We start from the raw sequence: 24,798 nt of genomic DNA, 5'->3' as shown, positions 1-24,798 counted from the left end.
TGGGGTCTTGCAATGACAGTAGTGTATTAAACTTCAAAATATTTGGAAAGATGTATAAGTTTAAGTTTTATATAACTGTCTGAAATGGCTATAAGCTGGACAAATTAAGAAAAAGTGATATTTATTTTCAATATAGTTGTAGTGACAAACTTAAAATTTTCAAAATTCATGAGGAATGTTAAAAAGGTGACTGACTATGTTTGATTTCTAAATTATGAGAACTAAGCAGAAAATGAGAGAATGTGGTTCTTTAATCATGTTTCTTTTTTTGCAGTGATTGTATTCAAATAGTTCTCACATGAAATGGATGTTAAACCATTATGGGACTTTCGGATAAATCACTGCAAGATTTATATGTAGAATTTGCGACAAACTTGACAGCAGTTGACATTCTGGCACAGGGCCCATTTCCACAAAGTGATCTTAGCGCTATGACTGTTGTAAGCTTATGTTAAAGTATGGGAGATACGATCATCTTAGTGCTAAGGAGGCTTTGTGGAACAGGGCGCTGGTATTATCTGGTCATGACCCAGACTTTAAATTGAAGGATGCAGTTTAGCCCTTGGCAGATAAATTTCTCAAGTGTAGAATTATTACAGACATTGCCTGTTAAATAATGATTTCCTTTCGGTTCAGAAAATAATGCTTGCTTCTTAACTGATTTCTGTTTTTTCAATCTTGCAGAAACACTCCACTTTACCTGTACTTTGTGTTGCGAGTGACAATATTTTTCAGCAGATTGAACCACTGGTACCTAATGTATGTGTTAATGACTGTCTACAGTTAATGACTTTCACACAAGAATGAATGTTTTATTTTGAAATAATGAAATGTCATAATTACTAGTGATGGGTATTGTCCTGACTTTCGTATTGTAATTTATTGCAATAATTCATGTATTGCGATATGTACCAAAATATATTGCATGTGTTCTTTCATCAGTAATTTGTTATGAATCTGTATAAAAATAAGTTATTTTCATACTGTTATCGTCAATTTTCTGATCTTATTTTATAATGTCTCAAATGGAGTCGACCCATAGGTTTGATAAGAAGTTGCTGGTTGTACTTTCTCATTAGAGCCTTCTTGTATCACTCTTTGTAAAATAACTCTTTGTAAGCAAGATTATATGGACCAGTGGCCTCATGTTTGTTATTCCCCCGTTTTGAAAAATGGAGGATATAGCGATCAGCATGTGTGTCTGGCTGTCTGTCCGTCCGGTCGGGCTGTCAGCGGGCTGTTTTCCATTTCTGGAGCAGAGCTCCAAAACTGTTAAATATTTCTTGTTGAAACTTTCTATACACATCAGTATAGTTGGGAACTGGTGCCTTTTGATGATTTGGGATCTGTTGATGAACATGATGAAATACGATGATATGCATCATGATCAACAAAGTCAGCGAACATGACCACCCAATCCCGTTAGTCATTTCTTATGACAAGCATAGTTGCCTTTTATGGCAAGCATGGGTTGCTTAAGACCTATTCTACCCTGGATGTCAGTCACTGGATTGTCTGGTCCAGACTCGATTATTTACAGCCGTCATTTAGTTGGAATGTTGCTGAGTGCGGCATTAAACAACAAACAAACAATGAATTAAAATTGAAGCAAGAACTCATGAATTCAAACACTTTACTTCGTTGGTTTGTTGGTTTGTTGTTTAACGCCGCACTCAGCAATATTCCAGCTATATTACGGCGGTCTGTAAATAGAGTCTGGACCAGACAATCCAGTGATTGATATCATGAGCATCGATCCACACAATTGGAATCGATGACATGCGTCAACCAAGTCAGCGAGCCTGACCACCCCATCCCATAAATCGCCTTTTACAACAAGCATAGTCACCTTTTACGGCAAGCATGGGTTGCTGAAGACCTATTCTACCCCGGAATCTTCACAGGTCAACTATTTACTGTTATATTCTGTTGAACATGTGGTAGTTTCTGGCATCTGTGTGTTAACTTATCATGCTTATGTGGTCTGTTCCAAATCATATTTCAGATTTAATGTAAAAGCACACTGACAATGTCTGGAAGTCAAATATCAAGTGACGTCCACAATTCTGCCCATCAGGTCAGTCACCCAGCCACTGAAATGGCATCATGTCCATCCATCTCTCCATCCACCCATCCAGCTCGGCATTCCTCAACACCCCATGTGTCTGCATCAGGAGCTAGCTATTTCTCAACTCATTCACGACCTGATGAATCCAGCACCCCATCATTCCATCCTCCAAGTTACTCCTCAGTAAGTCGGTCCAGCAGTGTGTCTCTCCATCCACCCCACTCATCATCCGGTCACCTGCCTCTCTGTCCATCCAGCCAGATGTCTGTTGGACCAAGCAGCCGCACAACAGCCCAGACGTCTGCCCAAGGGTTGGACATGTCTGACACACAGTCTGACATGCAGGAAGAAGATGTCGCAACTCTCAGACAGAGGCAAGAGGACTTTGCCGGCATTGATTCACAGGTACGACAAATCAAAACCAATCCATTAAACAATGCTTTTTTTTGTATAATTGTACTTTAAGTGTTTATTATCAAATTCTGTAGCTATGGTACTTCTCCATGGGTTGTCTGCATGTAAGCTATTCCTAGATGTGACGTGCTAACAAGTAGAATCTTACAATGTGTAAAGATGGACTTGGAAACTTCTATATTGTAAACAAGGCAAATGAATCAATCAGAATCAATATTTTAAGCCCACTAATTTGAAGCCAAGGAAGTGCATTTATCAAAACACAGCCATGCTCCTTTGAACGCTATAGACCAGAGGTAAATGCACTCAGATTTCTCACAGAACTTTTTATGCCGGCACATTAATTTTACAATGAGTTCATTTGAGATGCAGCTGCAACATATTTCAGCTTACACTAATGCTCTTACATTCTTTTTGTATTGTCGCCAAACAAAAGCAAGCTAAACAGTAAGGCTGGGCACTCACTACCTTGTATGTTTTTGATCCTAGTAATTGTTCGAGCGATGCAGAATGTCAGCGACGTACTGATTGTGATTGCAAGATACCTTAGTAGGGTGCACTTATAGTTTATGTATTCTGTGTTTGTTGTCTGGACCTACGTTGTGGCAGTATTATCTGGATTTATTCGGAGAGGCGGTTAAAAATCTCCCGATGCATGTTATTTGATCAGAGAAAAGCTCTAGGGTCAGCAAGTTTGGTATTATGGTGATTAGGGTTACATTGTCAACATAAGAACATTTATTGGCTTTAGTATGTTTGTATAAGGTGAATATGAGTAGTTTGTTGATGTGGTGCCCGCATCAGAGTTGACAGGGTTACAACGATAGTGGATTTTAAAGGGGGAAAAAATGAATAGTGGTAATTTGAGAAGGTATCTGTAGCGCATGGAATTGGTTAGATAACTGGATAAGGGGTTTATCACTACCATTTATCCAACCTATTAATGTATGCAGTTTGAATGCAATATTGACAACAGTGCAAGACATGTTATAATATGTTCCTGGCAACTTATCTTATCAACATGACCTGTCAGTAATCAATATCATGTATATCATCTGTATGGTCAGGCTCGCTGACTTGAGTGCGGCGTTAAACAACAAATGAACAAAAGAACAAACAATATCATGAATAAATTATCAGTCTTGTCTGAAGCCCAAGTCTAGTTTTGGCTCGTTGAGTCAAACACTTTTGGCACACTGTTTTATGAGTATAGCAACAGTTGTTTGTATTTGATAGCAAAAGCTTATGTTCAATTCCTATATTTCCTTGACGAAAGAAAAGTACAAAGGAACAAATCATAAATTGGACATGGAAACATTTGTGATGAAAGTGTCTTGTAATATTTCATGTATTTATATTTTTCAAGCTCTTAATATGAAACAACAATTTTTCAGAATGAATACGGTCATTAGTTATGAAATGATGAATTTGCAAATATGGAAAATCCTGATCCGCTTGTGTTATCCTGTTCTGACGTCCGTAATGTTGTCCAACAGAAAGCTGTTACTTAGTAAGAGTCAGTAATAACCTTAAGTGGTTTACTTCAGTTTAAATGCACCATCTTAAACATCCTGGATGGGACATATTATTTGCACCGACTCGAAAAGGTCTTGAAGGTCTCCTTGAAAATACAGTGCAACCAGTAACACCTTGAAAACAGCTTATGAGGCTTGAAAATATTTCACATTGTGAGATGAATTCACTGGTATGTACTTCACAATGCTTTTGAGAATGTTGAGTGCAGTGCACATTTGATTACAATTCAAGTTTTGTACATACTGGGACTAGTTCTTCCAGTAGGGTTGAAGCATATTGGGCCAGATTGTAGCAGTAGAAGTTGAAGCATGCTTGCCTTGTTCTTCCATAAGGGTTGAAGGTTGCTGGGCCTGGTTGAAGCAGTAGAAGTTTAAGCATGCTTGGCCTTGTTCTTCTATTAGGGTTGAAGCATGCTGGGCCTGGTTGTTGCAATAGGGTTAAAGCATACCGGTTTAGTGAACCTACTGATGTGTGCAATAGGGTTGAATAGGGTTGAAGTATGATAGATCTGATGTGTGCAATAGGGTTGAAGTATGATAGATCTGATGGATGCAATAGGGTTGAAGTATGGTGGAACTGATGGATGCAATAGAGTTGAAGTATGATGGATCTGATGGATGCAATAGGGTTGAACTTGAAGTATGATGGATCTGATGGCTGCAATAATGTTAAAGTATGGTGGATCTGATGGATGCAATAGGGTTGAAATATGGTGGATCTGATGGACGCAATAGGGTTGAAGTATGGTGGATCTGATGGCTGCAATAATGTTAAAGTATGGTGGATCTGATGGATGCAATAAGGTTGAAGTATGGTAGATGTGATGGATGCAATAGGGTTGAAGTATGATGGATCTGTTGGACGCAATAGGGTTGAAGTATGGTGGATCTGATGGATGCAATAGGGTTGAAGTATGATGGATCTGATGGATGCAATAGGGTTGAAGTATGATGGATCTGATGGATGCAATAAGGTTGAAGTATGGTAGATGTGATGGATGCAATAGGGTTGAAGTATGATGGATCTGTTGGACGCAATAGGGTTGAAGTATGATGGATCTGATGGATGCAATAGGGTTGAAGTATGGTGGATCTGATGGATGCAATAGGGTTGAAGTATGGTAGATCTGATGGATGCAATAGGGTTGAAGTATGATGGATCTGTTGGACGCAATAATGTTAAAGTATGGTGGATCTGATGGATGCAATAGGGTTGAAGTATGGTGGATCTGATGGATGCAATAATGTTAAAGTATGGTGGATCTGATGGATGCAATAGGGTTGAAGTATGGTAGATCTGATGGATGCAATAGGGTTGAAGTATGATGGATCTGTTGGACGCAATAATGTTAAAGTATGGTGGATCTGATGGATGCAATAGGGTTGAAGTATGGTGGATCTGATCGATGCAATAATGTTAAAGTATGGTGGATCTGATGGACGCAATAAGGTTGAAGTATGGTAGATCTGATGGATGCAATAGGGTTGAAGATTGGTGGATCTGATGGATGCAATAGAGTTGAAGTATGATGGACCTGGTTGTTGCATTAGGGTTATTTAAATAGGGATGACCATGTTTACAAAGTTAATTTGTTGAAAATTTCAAACAAACATACATGATACAGATAGCATAACTATTTTGAAAAGAGTGATGTGTCCTGAATTAATTTTATTGGCTAATATTTTGTACAAAGAAAACTGTTTAACCTATCAGTCTTCTTGCTCTCCTATCATGACTTCTTATGATAGTACTAAGAACTGTGGCGCACAACAAATAAACTGTTTTAGAACCTTTTTCACATAACCTGTATAGTTCAATCTTAGGTGAATAATTCCCTTCAATTAATCGTTCTTTAAGAAATTCAACTAGTAATCGTGAAGTCTAATAATCAGATCACCACAACAAAATTGGTACTTATTAGATTTGTAAACAAACCTGATTTAATTGAACTATAATGGACAGGTTGAGCAAGAGCCTCTGGTACTGAAGTTGTCAATTTATTCAACCACATTGACCCATGGACATCGACAGGAAACATCTTTATCCTTTCTCTATGTTTACGCTAGTGGTCTATGCCCACAGGAATAATATATCCTGCTTCAGCTATCTGGCTTCCTACACTAGGGCCCTGCACTCATTGATGCTGCAGTGATACAGGATACATACCTCGCTCTGACCTCTTGTACCTTTTATCAGTCTGGTCGAATGAGTTAAAGGGTTGGCCATGTGTAGTAGGGGCGACTATTTCTGCTATTTTCACTGTTGCGAAGGTTTTGCAATAGTAGCCCCCACAATTGGAATGGTATTGCGATTGTTGTCAACTATTGCAATAGGATTGCGATAGTAGTAAAACACGTCTGAGGCTTGATAATAATATTCATCAATGTAATAGAAATGAATAAAGTATTGCTGACATTCTCAAAGTCAGCCATTTTTCTTTCTGTCGCTACTCAAACCAAGGGGAAGTAACTCTAGTCTGAAGTTGTTGTAATCCTTGCTAACTTTATTCAGGCAGGTTTAAAATTTGCATAATTAATGTTTTATTCATAACTAACTGCAACTATTGAAACTATCGATTGTTATGTATATTATCAACGATACTATTGGCATTTTAAAATTTACTATCATTTACTATCATACATATCGTAGACAAGCACTTGCACCATATCAATAGTTTGATATGTTCTTACATGCTTGATGAGTAGGAACGAGAAAGTATATCTCAATGATACAGTCTGTGCCATCCTCGTTTTTCCAGTGTCTTATATCTTCATTTTATTACAATAAATACCCTGAACCTATTACTATTAGCCACCATACCTTCTATTCGAGAATGATGCTGAAAATGGCTGTCCAATTAAATAACTCTCATGAGCGAGAGATATACTGTGTGTTGTTGGTAATAGGGAGATGAAAGGAAGCTATGGTAGGGAATAGGTCCCGGATATTTATCAGAATGAAATAGAGATACGGTAAAAATTATTATTCTATCAGCCCTATCATGCCTCTCTTGGCATCATTTTGAACAGATTTTACATAGACTATTATTCATTATAACCAAACAATTATTTTTGGACCCTGGGTTCAGACAAGTGGTTAAAGTGGGGGAGTGAGGGTACTGGGCTGTATTAATAATAAGGAGAGATGGGAATGAGGCAGTTCATATGCGCCATTAAATAAACAACAAGTCAAGATATTAATGTCTGAAATTTAATAAGACAATAAATGAATACCCCAAATTAAACTTTTTCCATACATTCACCGAAAGTGTGAACATTAACCACTTTCTATCATAAAATGGTATTAACTTCCCGATAAAGTTCTTTCTAATATCATCAAAAGCAATCTCCTGACTAAAGTCCTATGCACGTCTTCGGCCCAGAACGATAATACAATACTGATCATGTTAGGATGTTCAATGTAGTCTGTCAGATACAGAGCATGAAAAGCATGAGATTTACAAAAACATGTGCAAGTTGTATAGCAATGGGTCTGTTTGGGCGAGCTGTCCCAAGACATACTATGAACAACTGTTTACTGCTGTTCAAGGGATCATGGGGGCCTTGAGGTTTTCTGCTATAGCATGCTGTGTTCACAATTAAGAAAGGTCCTGTAACCATATAAATATTTAACCTTTAATATTTGGCTGCATTGGACTATTGAAATAGCCTATGTAAAAATAACACAATAACGGCCTGTGTGAGTTGGGTGTGGTCTCAAGATATTACTGTTATCTACTTTCTTGAGATGTACATTGCCGGGGGGTAGCAATTGATATATGTACTGCATTATCAGGGTTCATTCCAGGAATTTTCAGACATGGGCCCTTTATCATGTGTTTATCTGATTTTTTTTTATATTCCAGGTGTACACCCACACTTGCCCATACAGCACAATGTTAAAATGCCCCATTGTCATTGAAAATGTATGCATTTTTTACTAATTTAGGGGCTAAAAGCACAAGGCCGAGCCCTAGAATTATCCCTGCATTATTTTTATTGGAAAACTGATTGAATTGTTAAAAGCTATTAAACAGGATGAGCACTTGAAGGTTGGGTTTTTTTTAATCTAGAAGTATTTGTTTTTCACAGATGACTTCTTTAGCCAGCATGTGCCTTACCTGATGACGTACCTGAATCTGTACCATCACCCAAAGGTGTGACAACTGGTGAACAAGTCTTACCACAAACCCCTTACTGTTAGTCCAGATAAGCTCAATAGGGTTGAGCTCACAATGTCTGACTGCTGTATGTACGACAACTTGATCTTGTTGTGCAACCAGAACATCTGTCTTGAACTTTACTGGTTTCTTCTTCAGGTGAATTTTCTCCATCAGTTGAACTTTTATTTCAGATGGTCTGAAGTCGACATGGTAAGATGTCATATATATTCCTGCATGGTCGCGCTACAGTATCTGGCATTATCTATGACAATGACTCTTGGGTTGTTTAGATTGGGCAGTTGCTGATGTTCGAACCAGTCTATGAACACATCGCCATTCATTTCCTTATAATAATCACCAGTTTTCTTTTCCGCCTCGAAAACTAGCTCACATCCATCAAAAAGCCCCGGATCACAGGTTCCAGCATGCAAAACAATGACACAACTACCTGATGGTAGTTAAATGTAGTCAGTGGGATGATTCTTATTCACCCAGGTTTTATCAAGGTAAATGATCTGGATGCCCTGACTGCGATAGTTATGAATGGTTTAAGTGATCTTATAGACAGGATGGAATATTTTCCCCTGAACATACTGAAAACTGCTCAGTCATTGCCACATGCAGAGTATTGGAATCCCATCTCGTGTAGAGCAATAATTAATGTTTGAGGTTTTCCGGGAAACATTAATTGTGTCTATATTTTCTTCCGAATTCTACTACAAGTCGGGGGTTGCCTTCTGCCCATTAAGCGTGTATCACCTCTTTTTCAAAGCTGTCTGATATCCTTTTGCATCCCGGTTTTGTTTTTGCGACATCTTCTCGAGGCAAGGGAATTAACTGTCTGTAAAAGTCCAGTTTCCACCAGTTTCTATTACGTATTATGCCCCTTCTATGTCCCTCCTATTGACCAAGCAGATTCCACCTCTCATATCACTTGCATTTGCTTCAAATATAATGGTGTCGCCCAGTCAAGACGATCTCATCGATGATCAAGATCTATGTTTTTATTAAACATATCTTACTTCATGAAGTGCATCAAATCATGTGAGCACCTTGATTAAAAACATTACAAGATTGGGAAAATGTCTGTTGACGCTAAGTTATCAGTACACATGCTTTGCAAATCCTGCAATCGACCAAAATCTGCATGACAGTTTACGAACCGGATGATGATTTCCTAACGTTATTTTGATTGGACTATGCATATACTCGTTAGCATGGTTAGTCCAGCCAAAATATAACTCCATAACTCCAGCTAAGTTCGGCAAGGGTGGAAACTGGACTTTTATAGTCAGTTAACTCCCTTGCCTCGGGAAGATGTTTAAAAACTACCCCTATCTTCCTTGTTTTATTTATCATATGGTATGAGCTTTTTTAGTTTGGTAATACACACTATCTAAACTTATGAATGGTTTTCCTCTCTCTCTAAAGTGTAAAGAACTTGTATACATTTCCTACTACATTTCCCCAACGTTGTGTACCATGGCTGGTGTAATATAGCATGCATCATGGGAGCAGTGTTGACAAAACAAATACAGCATCAATTTGTTATTTCATAAGATGCACATCTAGAATTTTCTCCAATTGAGTTATTTTTGTGTGGATTATTTGTATAAAATTGTTGATAGGACTCCTTATGACTGAAGTACATGTACTTCAAACCACAGGGATTTAGTTCGGCACTTACTCCATATTTCAATAGCAACAGTCTGTGAAACATTCTATCTTGTGTTAACAGGCATAAAGCATTTTTCTAGCATTGCTGACAGTACTTTAGTTTGGTACTTGGGCTCTGTTTCATGAAGCGATTGTGGTGCTACAACTACTGTAACCATGATGTAACAGCTGTACATGAACATAGACTTACGACAGTTGTAGCTTTGTGAAATGGTGACTCAAAGGGACTCATGTACTCCCTTTAGAGACCAGTGAAGATTCCGGGGTAGAATAGGTCTTCAGCAACCCATGCTTGCCGTAAAAGGTGACTATGCTTGTTGTAAAAGGCGACTAATGGGATCGGGTGGTCAGGCTCACTGACTTGGTTGATACATGTCATCGATCCCAATTGCGTGGATCGATGCTCATGATATCAATTACTGGATTGTCTGGTCCAGACTCGATTATTTACAGACCGCCGTCATATAGCTGGAATATTGCTGAGTGCGGCGTTAAACAACAAACCAACAAATCAACTCCCTTTAGACTAACATCTAGTCTCTGAAATGAACATATCTTTTAACAGTTGTTAAATTATAGTTATGAAATATAATAAAAAGGAGCCCAGAGACTCTCTTCATTTTCAGATACTGATCCTGCAGTAATCTAGCCTTTCCAAATATTATAGACTTGCATGGGCTGTATTGGATATGTTTGTTTCAGGGTCTGTATGACAGACTAGTACCCCCTTCTGTTGTCTGACAAAGGCAGCCATGTTATTAAGGCTGTGTATGGCCATTGTCTGCCATTCGTGTACAAAGTGTTATGTAATTTGGTACATTTGGAGTTAGGAATAGGGCTTGACATATCTATTCCGTGATTTTTGAAAAATATTTTACATTTAGATCTTGTTTGGCCATTCTCTAAAAATCTCTCAAAATACATGTTTGCCTCTGTTCAGTTCTCTGAAATTGCCACGGCCCAGACAGAGGGAGCTGAGCTTGCATGTTTCTCCTCATGATAACATCATAGTTGTTCAGTTTGTTAGATTTTAGTGTTTTAGTATTCTAACATTTGAATATCAATACTCTTGTTCAGTGGTTGTCTTTGTTTTTTTAGACTGTTTACTAAGTATCCAGGTGAGCTAATGTTTTCAATGAATACAAGGAAAGAGAAAGTAATGAAATCATCAGTCTGGTATGCCATTGAGTTTGTGTACAAATATAATTTTAAAATGTGTGTCAGTAGCAGTTATTTTTTACAGTTGCATATCTCGCTGTTGATTTCCTCGCCCCGTGTCTGGTGCATTTTTAATCAGATGTCAGAAGCTTTGGAACCCAATGAGATGATACTTACTTCATTGCCAAAGGTATTTTTGATAACTGAATGTGATGCTCAATCATTCCACATCGTTGATTCTGTTGATCTTTTCTGGTGCTGCTGTCACAGGCTTTTTAGGATGCGGGTCGTCTTCAATGAGATCCCGGCCACCCTTTATCTGCTGTCCTCCTCATTTTGACGCCATGGGAAGGGGGATCCTTCCCTAGTGTTGTATCCATGTCTTCATGGATGGCTTTTGGTGTTGTGCCCTACATATATATATATGATAAAATATAGATCAAATACAAAAGTCCAAAGATGAGCTGTATAATTTACTCAACTGGTTTAACGCATGTGATTTTCAAGAGTACAGTTATACCGTTACGCTGTTTTGATGTCACAGTGCACTCTAACATAGTATGACGTCATAGTGCAATCTAACTTTGTGACGTCACAATAAGACATGCGTAAGATGATAGGGCAGGCGTACGACACATACAGAAATAAGTATTGTAGTGGCAGTAAAATGTACAATACATTGTAATTGTATAAAATAATTCAATTATTTCAGACCATTTTTTTTTTTTTTTAAGTATCAATAAAATAACTTTCTTTTATCTTTCTCAATGCATCATTGTCACATTTGTAAAAAAAGGGAATATCACAAAATTTGGTGTTTTATTCCCGGCACACTGATCAATGTGTTGACTGAGTGGGATACACCGACAAGAGGGGTCCCTTATTTGTTGTCGAAGGACCCTCACTCTCGCTCTTAGGGTGTCCCCTGTCCGTCCAATGTGTTCGGCCTTGCATCCAGCACATTGTATGACATAAATCAAGTTTTTTTAAGCACAATACATATTTTCACGGACATAGAAAGTTGTTCCGTCTTTGAATGTAAAAGAACAACATTGTAAAACATGAGGGCAAGTACCACAATTTGGTCTGTTACACTTTTGTACTGTTTTACATTCTTGTTTTCCATTTGAGAAAGAAGCCCTAGTAAGAATCTGTTTCACTTTTCACAATCTGTCTTTTACTTTTAATAAGTTTATTTTGTGATATTGTTTTAGTTCTTTACACTTATTTAAGGAATACAGTGTTTCCCGAACACTTCCAAATATTTCCGGGTTTCGGGGATTAAAGGTTGTAACAAAAGGGAGAACTCTCATTAGGTTTATCTTTAGGTTTTAAAAGATCACAATGGTTTTGTGATTTAGCCTTGTCTTCCACTATTTTTCTAGGGTAGTTTCCTTCTAATAGTGACTCCCTCAGTTCATCGAGTCTATATTGTGCCCGATCTGAATTAGATACTATCGCGCAGATTCTATGATATATATATATTTACTTTATGATTAGACAAACTGCCTTGAACTTGTGCTAATTTCTATACTAGTCGAAAGAAAATCAATTAGCATTAGTCTAAGGCTGTCATCCAGACTAGCCCTGTATTGTCTTGTCTTACAACTGAACAGTTATTAACGTGAGGCAAACTTAGTTTTTTTCCACCATTTCATTAAATAATCTGGAATGTTGTTTTAATATTTTTTTCCACCTACCGACCACAACATTTAATACATGTAATAAAAATAAGTTGGCAAATCAAAATATACAAAAGCTTGTCCTTATGACATTAAATTTGTATCATGGCAAAAAAAAAGTTTTGTATTTAAAAAGAACAGGTTCAAACATTTTATGATGGGTTCCTGGATTTATCTAGAATTCCAAATGTATTGTAGGAATATATCACCATTCACTCACACTAGATCCAGGGTAGAATAGGTCTTCAGCAACCCATGATTGCCGTAAAAGGTGACTATGCTTGTCGTAAGAGTCGACTAACAGGATCGGTTGGTCAGGCTCGCTGACTTGGTTGATGCATGTCATTGTATCTCAATTGCGTGGATCAATGCTCATGATGTTAATCACTGGATTGTCTGGTCCAGACTCGATTATTTACAGACCACCGTCATATAGCTGGAATATTGCTGAGTGCGGCGTTAAACACTCACTCACTCCTACTCTTTCACTATTGTCAATTACAAGTTAGTCTTCTTAGAGTAAGTTAGACACCAGTTTTGATCTAATAATGTTAACATCACCTATCATGTCTGCTGTTCATTCCTCTATTAAATATAATTGTTTGTTTTTGTTATTAACAGTCCTGACATTGTCTATTGCTCAATCAGCTTAGAATGCCATATATGGTATGGCTTGAGAAATACAATAAACATGAAATCATTTGTAATACGGTACCTTGATTGTCAAGTCATTTCCCGTTTGAGTGAAATCTACAATACTTGGCTATTTCAAGTGGTTAATGTGTAACACAACCTCATTTATTGTCAGTAGGGCAGACAGCCCATTTAACATTGTGAAATTGTAACCGCTCTGGAAGTATTACAGAACTTCCACCCTTAGTCACACACATAAGCTGACGTCTGAGATCATTCAGGATATGAAAGACAAAATCATTTCCTGAAGTCAGTTTTCATCACAATGCATTGGCAAATTGTAACTGATATGAGTAGTGCACATATGAACATAAGTAGTGACAGAGAGTAAAATCTAATTTGTATGACAAACTTTTAAAGGGAAAAAATAATATGAAGCTAAAATCTATATCTGCTTGAACTGGGAAATATATTTGTTGTAATTTGTAAATATAGGAAATACAAGCAATTATACTATAAGTTGTAGGAAGATCACTCGAGGTGCTTTGGATTTTATGCGTCCTGCGTTAGGTGGAGATGAGCTTGGTATAAAAGCTAACACTGGACGCATAAAATCCCAAATACCCCGAGTGATCCTTCTACAACTGATTTATTTTACCGACATGTTTTAATATGACATTGTAAAAAAATACAAACAAATTCAAAATTGATAGAAAACATCTGATCGATTGAGCTGACGTTAGCTTGCGCTGGACCAATCAGATCTTACCACAGCTGATATGGCGGTATGATAAATACATTTATAGGTTAAAGAATGCAGATTTGCTTTCATTACAAATTGAAAAGTATGTGTAGCAATACATTTTGTGCTTTTCTATTGCCAACTGACGTCAAGTTTTCTTCTCACAATGAGCGATATGACATCATCATGATCATAGTAGTGACACGTGGTGTAGTAAAAGTAAACCTCAGAAAGCTTGCTCACTATAAATAAGCTGGCTTAATCTTTCCTATGCCTGCCATTTATAAAAGTAAACCATATTAATGTAAAAATATAATATTCAAGCACATAAAGCACCTTTATTTGTTTTAAAGCTGTTATGTGTTTTACTGAATTGAAATCGACAACAATGGACTGAACCAGTGACGCTTCACTCCTTATCTTCGCTAACCTCGAAGACTTCACTTGTAATTTTGTTGTAGTGGTATGGAGATAAACGCACTGTGTTTTCAGTTTAGAGCCAGGTTACCTGTAGATTTAACTATGCTGAATTATCCATTTGAAACCTCTCTCTGCATGTTCGGTTCCAGATTCAATTTAGCACTCACAAAAATTACTAATGATGAAAATATTCATCAATTCAGGTGAACTACAGAACCTTTGTTGCTCTAGATGTACTGTTTACTTAGGATCATTGAATGTCTAGTGTCTTCCGGACAGCCTCAGAAATCATCCCTGATTGTATGATGTTATGTCAGCTGCTGGTTGCAAGGTACCTGTAGTGTAGGTGTAGTAGCCGTCTCTATACCAAGTTACCTGTTGGCTGGAATTGGTTTTAGGTGAGGGTTTGTCTATCTGCTGTTGTGTCGTGTAATAAGAGTAGTTTCACTAAGATAGATGTTGTAAACAACCTGTCTTTGTGTTGTGAAGGTTAGTTTGGGGTAAGTGAATCTATGTGTTCGCTGTATGTCAGGGAGGTTAGGTGCAAACTCTGTCAGTGCAGAGGGCTCCAGACCCTAGTGATGCTTCTGTAGCTGGTAAATTTGACATTCCATCATATTTGGAGGCTAGATATTTATACACAACAGGCTGAATTCTGTAATAAATGTTCAGCGTTAGAAATTGGCACTAGTCCTGTAGTCCTTTCCAAACTGCTGAATAGTTAAGGTATCATGAGGACTAGTAGAAATTTGCCATTTTTAATGGTTTTGCTCTATGTTGTCATTGTAAGGACTAGTGGACTGAAATTGTTAGTTTCTATCCATGAATAGTGCAGGAATGTTTTAGTATGGCTTTGTTCGGAATTATGCATGAAAGTCAAGGGGCCTAGTCATTACCCTCATGTTAAAATACAAAAAAATTAAGGGGGCCCAGATTCATGTACTGATGTATTGGTAATTGATTTAAAACTTAAGATACTTTTGGGGTCCCTGGAAAAAAATGTGATAGGAGCATGCCTCATGCACCTGATGCCACCCACCCACCCCACTCCCTAATTTATAACACTGGTTTAACTAGCTAGATATGGAATAAAACTCTACAGGACTGCCGTAACAAGTGTTATCTATTAGGGGTGTACCGATATCGTATGGCCGCAATATGATATGTATCCCGATACTATGGGTGTGATACAATTCATATCCCGATACAGTAAGTTGATATTCTTTTCTTTTTTTGCAGGTGAATTATTTAATTATTAATTTCAGAATTTGAAAGATGGGATATTGTATAGCCAAAACATATAGGTTAGAAGGCACTGTGAATGCTTTGCTATTGTTGTTGAACAGTTTTTTGTTCTTATTCACGTTTTTTCACCAATATAACTACTAATGTATCGTATGTAACTGAGACATGATTCTGTTGCAGGTGTACCTGAGTTTAGTGTGGCATGGAGGACGAATCAGTCTTGCATATTACGATATTGACACTATGCTGATTCATCTGATGCTGGACACAGAAGAAACAGACAACTTTTCGATACTAAAAAGAGGTGACTAAGTGCTTTTATGTCCTTTCTCCTCTGGTGTGACAATAAGTTTTGTTTGTTTGTTTCCCAGACTTAGCAATATTCTGGCTGTTCGACTGCGGCTGGTAAATAATGGAATCTGGATTATCAAGTCCAGTGATTGATATGATGAGCGACGATCCACATTGTCGGGGTTGACACGCTATCAACCAAGTCTCCGATTTGCCTCTCATGACCAGCACTGGTTACTTCAGAGCTATTCAAAGCTCATATAAGGATATCAACATTCTCTGTTTCCAATATTGTTACCTGTTGATTTGACAGCACAAAATATGGTATTGCAGTTGAAGGTTTCAAATGTTGCATGAAGCAGCGTTAAAAATTGGCACTAGTCCTGTAGTCCTTGCCAAACTGTCCAATAGTTAAGGTATCATAAGGACTAGTAGAAATTTGCCATTTTTAATGGTTTTGCTATATGTTATCATTGTAAGGACTAGTGGACTAAAAATGTTAGTTTCTACTGCTGCATGAAGTGCTGTCAAATCTGCAGGATGAAATGATCAAATGACTTTGTAGCACAACCTCACTGCAGGCAAACAGAATAGAAGGTGAATAGCCAAATGAAAATATGGTGGACCTTCCAAGACTTTGTTCTAAATTGTACAACAGTATTTTGACACTGCTTCGCTTTACAGAAAAATCATTATAAGTGAGATGATAGTTCAAAGTTCAAGCCCACTGGTGGCCCTAAAATCTCACATTCATGACTGCACGCTCTCATACACACTGTTCATTATCCTGGTGTTTTCTGCCCAAAATGAATATTCTAGGACCTGCAACTGAGAATCTATTGATGTCAACTGATTAATAAATACTTTTCTAGAAATATTAACTGTTCTCATTAGAGTCATGTTATTGTGATTTAAAACCTCTGGCTGACCACTGAGAATAGTGCATGTCCAAACACATTGTAGAATGTCTTTAAGATCCCTCCACAGAAACAAGATATATGTATGTTCAATGTAGTTCCGTGTGATGGTGATACAAAAGTCTCATTAGAATAGGATCGTAAACTTATTAGATGATGAAATTATTTATGTTGATGAATCAATCAGGAAGTGTAATGAAACCCCTCATTACTCATTATATTTCCTTAAAACTGGTGACAAATGCATGGAGATGTCAGTGTTGGGACATCACCAAGTTACATCTGATGAATAGTCACATAGTTAAGAGATGTTTCTGATGTTATAATAGTTCTGTTCCTCTTCACGTAGCTCTGCATCAACTGAGACCGGAGAAAGTTGTTGCAAGTTCAAAGCAGGATGAGCGCTTGGTGAAGTTTCTCAAGCAAGCACGTCAGTATTAACAGCTTAGTTAAAGGGTCTGTGATTTGTATTTTAGATCGCATCCATTCTTGACATTCCATAAACAGTCCTAGGCAGTTAATTAACTTTCTTGTTTTGTTTACATGGTTTAGCTGAGATATGTTTATGCAACATCTCTCTTGCATCAAGGTTCCTTTGAACTATCTTGTAGTAATTTTTATACTTCAGTGTGCTAATTATGCTTAGTTTTAACTGTAAACAGTAATGTTTGTGTAAGGAGTTGCAGCAAATATATTTGATATTCCAAATATGTTCCTATTTCTATGCCCAAGTAAGACATTCATGAATTGGATTTAAGGAAACCCCTTAATTCTGAGTGGACCATTACCGCTAAATTTGTCTGAATAAACAGAACTCTGTTGAACAAATCAGAGAAATGATACTGTATGTAAACCAGAGCTTGAGATAAGCTGCCTATTCGGTAAAATATGTATTAATTAATTGAAATACGCTGACAAATCAAATCCAAGCATATCAAATAAGCAACAAATACTATTAATACCCTATCGAAATAGTGAGTGAGTTAAAATTTAATGTCACATAGGCAATATTACAACCATATCGTGACCCTATCGAAATCTACAACTGTTAGATAAAATTATTGACATGTGCATCAGCTGATCGCCAAATTCACATACCAACAGTAACATGAGGAAACGTTTCCGAGACAAACATACTGATAGATGCCAATTGAAAAGTCAATGTACATGTTGTACCTTAAATAGTTACTGATTGGTGATAAAAAAACCTGCCTTTTTTACAATGCTAGGTTTTGCAAACAAACATGGCTTTCCGGAGAGGGAGCTGCAAGCAGATGCAGACAGTTATACTACTATTCATATAGTTTTAAATGATTTACAGGGATTTTTATGAAACAGGTTTTAAGTTAAAATACCCAAATGTCAAGAAACAGGAGGGTAAAAATAATTTGACTATACTCTTGAAATTGTGGATATGCAATCAAAATCAAACCCCTGGGTAAAATATCTAAATAACCAAAAACTTTTCTAGAGCTCTTTAAACAATTTCTGTAAGATTGCCTGAAAGGTAACAGGGTAACGATTAACCAGATTTCATAGTAATGTAAAGCACACATATACTTTCTTTACACACTTAAAGCCGTTTGCCAGTTATTGTCCCGTCAGTGTGTGACATTCATGACATGTGAAAATCCCCTGAAAACAATCTTGTGATATTCACATGACAAAGGAGGGCATCCAGTCATCATTGTGAGCAGTTACGGAGGGGAAAATAGAGCTTGAAACATTATTGCCAATGTTTTTCTCTGATTGTGACATAAGGAAACTTTTCAATTAATTTTAATGACAGATTTTCCATTATTATTATGAAAACATTGTGGACATATATACTCAAAAGCCAAAGTAACTGTGATTTGATGTCATAAAATTTTGTACAGTTAAGTGAAAATGAATAATAATGTTGATATTGTATCCTGAGTGTCATTTAGAAGTTGTAATGAAGACAGAGTTGAATTATGTAGTTCATATCCTTAACTCTTACATTGTGACATTTCCTTAGAGATGCTAGTACCTTTGTTATGGTAGAGTTAAAGGTACTGGTTAGCATCTGTACCAGAATGTTGCATTGAGAGAATAACGAAGTTGCAATCCATGTCAACTCTGTCAACGGTGATGATATGGACTACCGATATACCGTATTCGACATAATAAGCGCCCCGCTCTAATAAGCGCCCACAGTGATATTTGCTAATATATTGGCCAATGAACAATCCTAATTAGCACCCCTTCCGATTGATCAATGTACCCAAGACTTATTTATTCGCGTATAATACGCACTCCTGTGTTATATGCACACTTAATTATGGGCAGTTAAATTCTGGAAAAATATATCTGTCGTACATAAACTTTTCAGGCTGTCAGCATAAACCACGACATTTATCTTTTAACTCTGTTTTTTTTTCACTAAAATAATATGCTAATAAGAGCCCCCAATTTTTCTAATTTTTAGAGCACCCTGGGCACTTATTACGTTAAATATGTTATTGGATTATTGGTTGATCAGTCCTCTGTGTACACAACAAACCACACTTGGGTAGCTCCATCATGTTGATACCTTTTCAATACAAATTAGGGTAACAATGTTACTGTGCTTTCCTTTTAACTGCTGTAAGTCTCTAATAAATAATGAAAACAACCAGACATTTTACCTTAACTTGTGTAAAGAACAACAAAGTTGCAGAAATTGTTTATTCAAAGATTGTTTAAAAGAATTTAATTGTCCTTAGAAAGCCTTTTTGGGTCAGCACAGTGAAACACTAGAACACTTTTAGTCTTGAAATAACAATAATTGAATAAAGAACTTTTCAGCGTTAGAAATTGGCCCTAGTCCTGTAGTCCATGCCAAATTGCCCAATAGTTAAGGTATCATAAGGACTAGTGGAAATGTTCCCTTTTTAAGGGTTTCGCTATATGTTGTCATTCTAAGGACTAGTGGACTAAAACTGTTAAAACTGTTTCTATCGCTGTTTATGATTATTTGTTTCTAAACAATTCACAGTGTGATGAATAAGAACATTATCACAGTTACGTTTACCTTTGAGTATATACCGGGATGAGAATCTTCCATGGATCTGCAAATTTCCGCAAATTTTAGTGAACACAAATTTGTTAAATTTTGATGAACCCCCTATAAACACCCCTGAATTATGGACCACACTCCATTGAAAAGACATTTTAGCTGAAAAGGAAAATATCCATTCTCATCCCTGTATATAAGAGATTGCACTTTTACATACTCGTCATTCTTCCCTAGTGTCGTCCCAGCGAGTTGGTGGGAATGGGGAGGATGAGACAGAAGTGTTGCAGTTTCTGCCCAATATCGACTTTTGTAAGTTACGATTCTGGTGCAAAACAAGTTGTTATTAACTCAGAACATCTGTTAACTACATTTTCCAAACCCCTACATGTCTTGTGGATATCTAAACTCTTTAGCATCCATATCTGAGCTATGGGATAAGAGTTAGCCTCTAACCAAGTTCCTTGAAAGATACAGTGAAGATGCTGCAATATTGCGGACTATAGTGTAATACAACTAAATGGTTCACAGATTGTAAGTCCATAATACTTGGTAAAACTTGTCAGAAAATTATTGGGTTTAGGTTCAAGTACTTATTCAGTACACATGCTCTCCAGCCCGGAGTACGTTACCTTGTAACACTTAGTGAGTACATTTGTTAAGAACTGCACCAAGTGACACACAACAAAATAACTAACCAAAACAGTTCCCAGTCATTTTGAAAAATATTAAACTCAGCACAAACTTATTAATGTATGTCGACACACCATAACAGATAGCTGTCAAGTTTATGGAAACTACCCTGAGTCATTTGATGCTATTTGAACAAATTGTTGAATATTAAATAGCATTGTATACTTGTATGCAAAACACACATTATCAGTCACTGTTTTTATATGACTGCACAAAGTCACTCACTTCAAATAACTATGCTAGCAAGAGAACAAACAGAGTTGTATTTGTGAAAATAATATTTGACACATGAGAAAAAATGTCTATTGTTGCAACATTATTAGTATAGAAAGCTAATGTCCTACAAAATAAAAAGGAGCTTTTTCTGCATGGAACTGACATTCTGAAGATGCACTTATCCCATCCTTCTTAAATAACAATTGGCACAGGTCTGTTAAACATGGTTAAATGTAGTGTTGACAGTTCATATATATATGGATATAGATGTATTCCATGTAATTAACTTACAGTTTCTGAATAGACAGGAGATTTATCTTCAATATAGTCAACTGCTGTTGATGACTGCCACTGTCCTGTTATGAACCATTTGTAAGGCTGAAGGAGTTACTTCCCTTGTTGAACACCAATACTATTTACCCTGACTTTCCAAATTATTATACATGTACTTGGGTATCATGTCTTTGTGTGTTAATTTGTGGACATGTATATGATGGTGAATAATAAGCATAAACTACATGGTCAAAATAACATCACATCAGCCTTATGGAGCATTTAATGATTATGAATTTTATCTGCTACCCACATGTATGCAAGACCTCCAGAGTTATCTCCCCTTTATTGTGGTTGGCGACACAGGGATGGTGTTCATGAATTAAAACAAGCAACAGTAATTGATTGAGAGGGAACAGTTGTGTTGAAATGAAAACACATTAGGTATTACGGGGTAATAGGTTAAAGACATATTTTTCTTTTGATCATTTGATAGATTGGACAAATAAATCATTATCAGTGTTTCTTTTTATCCAAAGCTGTTTTATGCGTTCATCAAAAACTGTGCAAACAATTTGTGAAACTGCATGGTTGATGAAACTGGCTTGACAAACTTTGTTCTCATATGGCAGCATAGCACAGTGATTTTAAAAGACAAATGACAGTAGAATATTTTCATGATTTTGTCAACATTCTTCAATGTAATACCAAATGTGTTCATGACATTTTGGATGACAATAAGTGAGTGTCTTGGAAATTAAACTGATCTGAAACCATTAGAATACAATAACTCATTGAAGAACTGACCAAATATCTCAACTGCTTTTTTTAATTTACGTTCTTTACGACCTACTGAACAGAATTTTTCACAAAAAATGTCTGTAAATCAAGAATATAAAAAGGCTGGCCTCATTTGCTGATAAAACAATTACCCCGAAAAGTTTAAGATTTTACTATTTTATCAATTGTTAAGATATTCAAATTATGAGCTGTGTTGCAACAGTTTGTCATCTGTGTGTATTATGTTTCAGCTGTTGCAATCTGCAAACGTAGAATCCTGTCCATGAATCTGCCCACAATACCCGACCACTACACTGATATGGAGCGCACTCTCTACATGTCATCACTCGTACCGTTTGAGAATGTCTGCATGGTAGGTGTCCAACATCTCATTCTCCACATAGGTACACCATATGAAGCCCCCTTTGAATGTTTGATGCCCCTGCCCAGAATAAGACAGGCATAAAACTATACAAACTCGCTCAGTCACTCTGATGCTCAGTGTTCATGCTATCAACCATGGGTTTTTCAAACTGATTTGACTGGATTACTTACAGATTGCTATGATATAGATGTTATGTTACTGATAGGGGTATAAAACAACATTCATGCATGCCCATTTACTCATTCTTTGATCAGAATGGATGTTCATTCCTTGTTTCAGGCAGCCTTGAGCATGTGTGTGACAGAAAATCTCATCTAACTTTATAAGGAGTCAGATGTCAGTGCAATACAACAAACCATAGGCCATGATAAATTAATTATTAGTTTCACGTCCCCTAGCAAACACTCCACCTCAAGTCATTATATTGTCCCCAAGTACCTATAGTTGAAGAATATTACTGTGTGTGTTCCCTTCTATTCTCCATGTGTATCCAATTCATTTTCCATGTGAATCCCATTCATGCTCCATCTGAATCCCATTCATGCTCCATGTGAATCAAATTCATGCTCCATGTGAATCATATTCATGCTCCATGTAAATCCCATTCAAGTTCCATGTGAATCCCATTCATGCTCCATGTGAATCATATTCATGCTCCATGTGAATCCCATTCATGCTCCATGTGAATCATATTCATGCTCCATGTGAATCCCATTCATGCTCCATGTGAATCATATTCATGCTCCATGTGAATCCCATTCATGCTCCATGTGAATCATATTCATGCTCCATGTGAATCACATTCATGCTCCATGTGAATCATATTCATGCTTCATGAGAATCATATTCATGCTCCATGTGAATCACATTCAAGCTCCATGTAAATCACATTCAAGCTCCATGTGAATCCCATTCAAGCTCAAAGTGAATCATATTCAAGCTCAAAGTGAATCATATTCATGCTTCATGTGAATCACATCCATTGACTGTTGATGTTCAAACATGACTTGATCAGGTTGTTTAAAGAAATCTATATATGAAATGCCTCCTGACTCACATCTTTGATAATGTTTTATGATATTTATTGTAATAAAAATGTTGCTATGTAGAGTGACAGTGCTGCTGCTGTTGTTGTTGCAGGTGAGGGCGGCCGGGGGGCTGCTCAAGTTCCTGGAGAAGGCGCGTGTGGGCGTGGAGCTAGAGGACACAGACACCAGGGTGCCAGTGCTGGGCATACACATCTTCACACTGTGAGACAACAGCTCCTTCACCACCATGTGGGGGAACTGTGCCATACTCTACCATATCAATTAGATCTATTTACAGTTCCACTCTGGCGGAAATCATGTTTGAATTGCTGTCATTTTTAGAATAATTCATGAGTTTGAAATTTTGTATTTTGTCAGTGATTTGCTTAGAATTAAGTTATCAAAAAACAGATACTTAGAAGTGAGAATTATGTTTTCAATGTGATTAGTTTTTAAAAAAAGACAAAATAAACTTGTCACATGTTTCTAAATGAATGTGTGAAATGTCTTCCAACTTTATTGCAGGGAAGATCACATGATAATTGATGACATTACATACAGGTAGGTAATACTAAATAATAATGAGGCTTCTTATATAGACTCCATACTTGTGTATGCTCAAAGCGAGTTCCATTATTAACTCGGCCTGTGGATCATTGTGCACACAGGTGGCCTAGTCATCTGAGGCACCACAATTCCCATGTGCAGAGTTGCTTCCCTTGGGCACGCTAAAACTTATGATCATTAGTTTGAATCCCGGTTCACCCACGTTATGTTTCTAGGCTAGTCAGGACCATACCCATGATTTCCTCTCATATTTAGCTGTTGTACAATTGGAATATTGTTCTAAGTGGCATTGAATCCAACTAACTCACTCGTTCATTACTCACTGACATATTGGAGATACATCAAGACATATTTCACTTACCGTATTAGACCGCAAGCGCCCCGCTCTAATAAGCGCCCACGGCGATATTTTCTAATATATTGGATAGTGAACAATCCCAATCAGCACCCCTTCTGCTTGATCAATGTACACAAGACTTATTTATTTGTGTATAATACGCACTCGTGTGTTATATCACCCTTAATTATGGGCAATTAAATTCTGGAAAAATATATGTCATATGTAAACAATTCAGGCTCTTAGCATAAACCACGAAATTTACAGTCTTTCAACTCAAAATAATATTCTAATAATCGCCCCTATTTCTAATTTTGAAAGCGCCCTGGGCGCTTATTACGTTGAATACGTTGAATACGGTAATCATATATATATATGCTTTGTAAGATCACTGACTTTATGTCAATCATATTAAATTGTCCTTAGAAAAAAATTAACCAGCATAAAACAGCTTCCAAATTAATTTCTACTAACCCACAAGTCAAATAGGCTGCAGCTAGTGCTGTCATGGCCCTGTGTGTGGCATTCCAAGGATCTCTCTGTCGTCATGTTTTTAAT

The 24,798-nt window shown here is 37.0% G+C and overlaps 1 protein-coding gene across 1 annotated transcript in view; it reads left to right on the top strand.

Moving 5' to 3' along the window:
* Positions 1-2,029: 2,029 nt before the first annotated feature.
* LOC139479792 (mutS protein homolog 5-like) overlaps positions 2,030-24,798 on the top strand; it is a 37,176-nt gene continuing 14,407 nt past the window's right edge. The window contains exons 1-7 of the mRNA XM_071262668.1: positions 2,030-2,473; positions 15,918-16,041; positions 17,295-17,375; positions 20,199-20,273; positions 22,175-22,296; positions 23,449-23,558; positions 23,862-23,897. Of these exons, the coding sequence (XP_071118769.1) occupies positions 2,030-2,473; positions 15,918-16,041; positions 17,295-17,375; positions 20,199-20,273; positions 22,175-22,296; positions 23,449-23,558; positions 23,862-23,897 (992 nt within the window). The remainder of the gene's footprint in view (positions 2,474-15,917; positions 16,042-17,294; positions 17,376-20,198; positions 20,274-22,174; positions 22,297-23,448; positions 23,559-23,861; positions 23,898-24,798) is intronic.

Source organism: Haliotis cracherodii, unplaced genomic scaffold, assembly GCF_022045235.1.
Source record: "Haliotis cracherodii isolate W230 unplaced genomic scaffold, xgHalCrac1.p SCAF_4, whole genome shotgun sequence".
Taxonomy (NCBI): Eukaryota; Metazoa; Mollusca; class Gastropoda; order Lepetellida; family Haliotidae; genus Haliotis; species Haliotis cracherodii.
The sequence above is the reverse complement of the archived record's forward strand: the minus strand, read 5'-3'. Positions and strand labels throughout refer to the sequence as shown.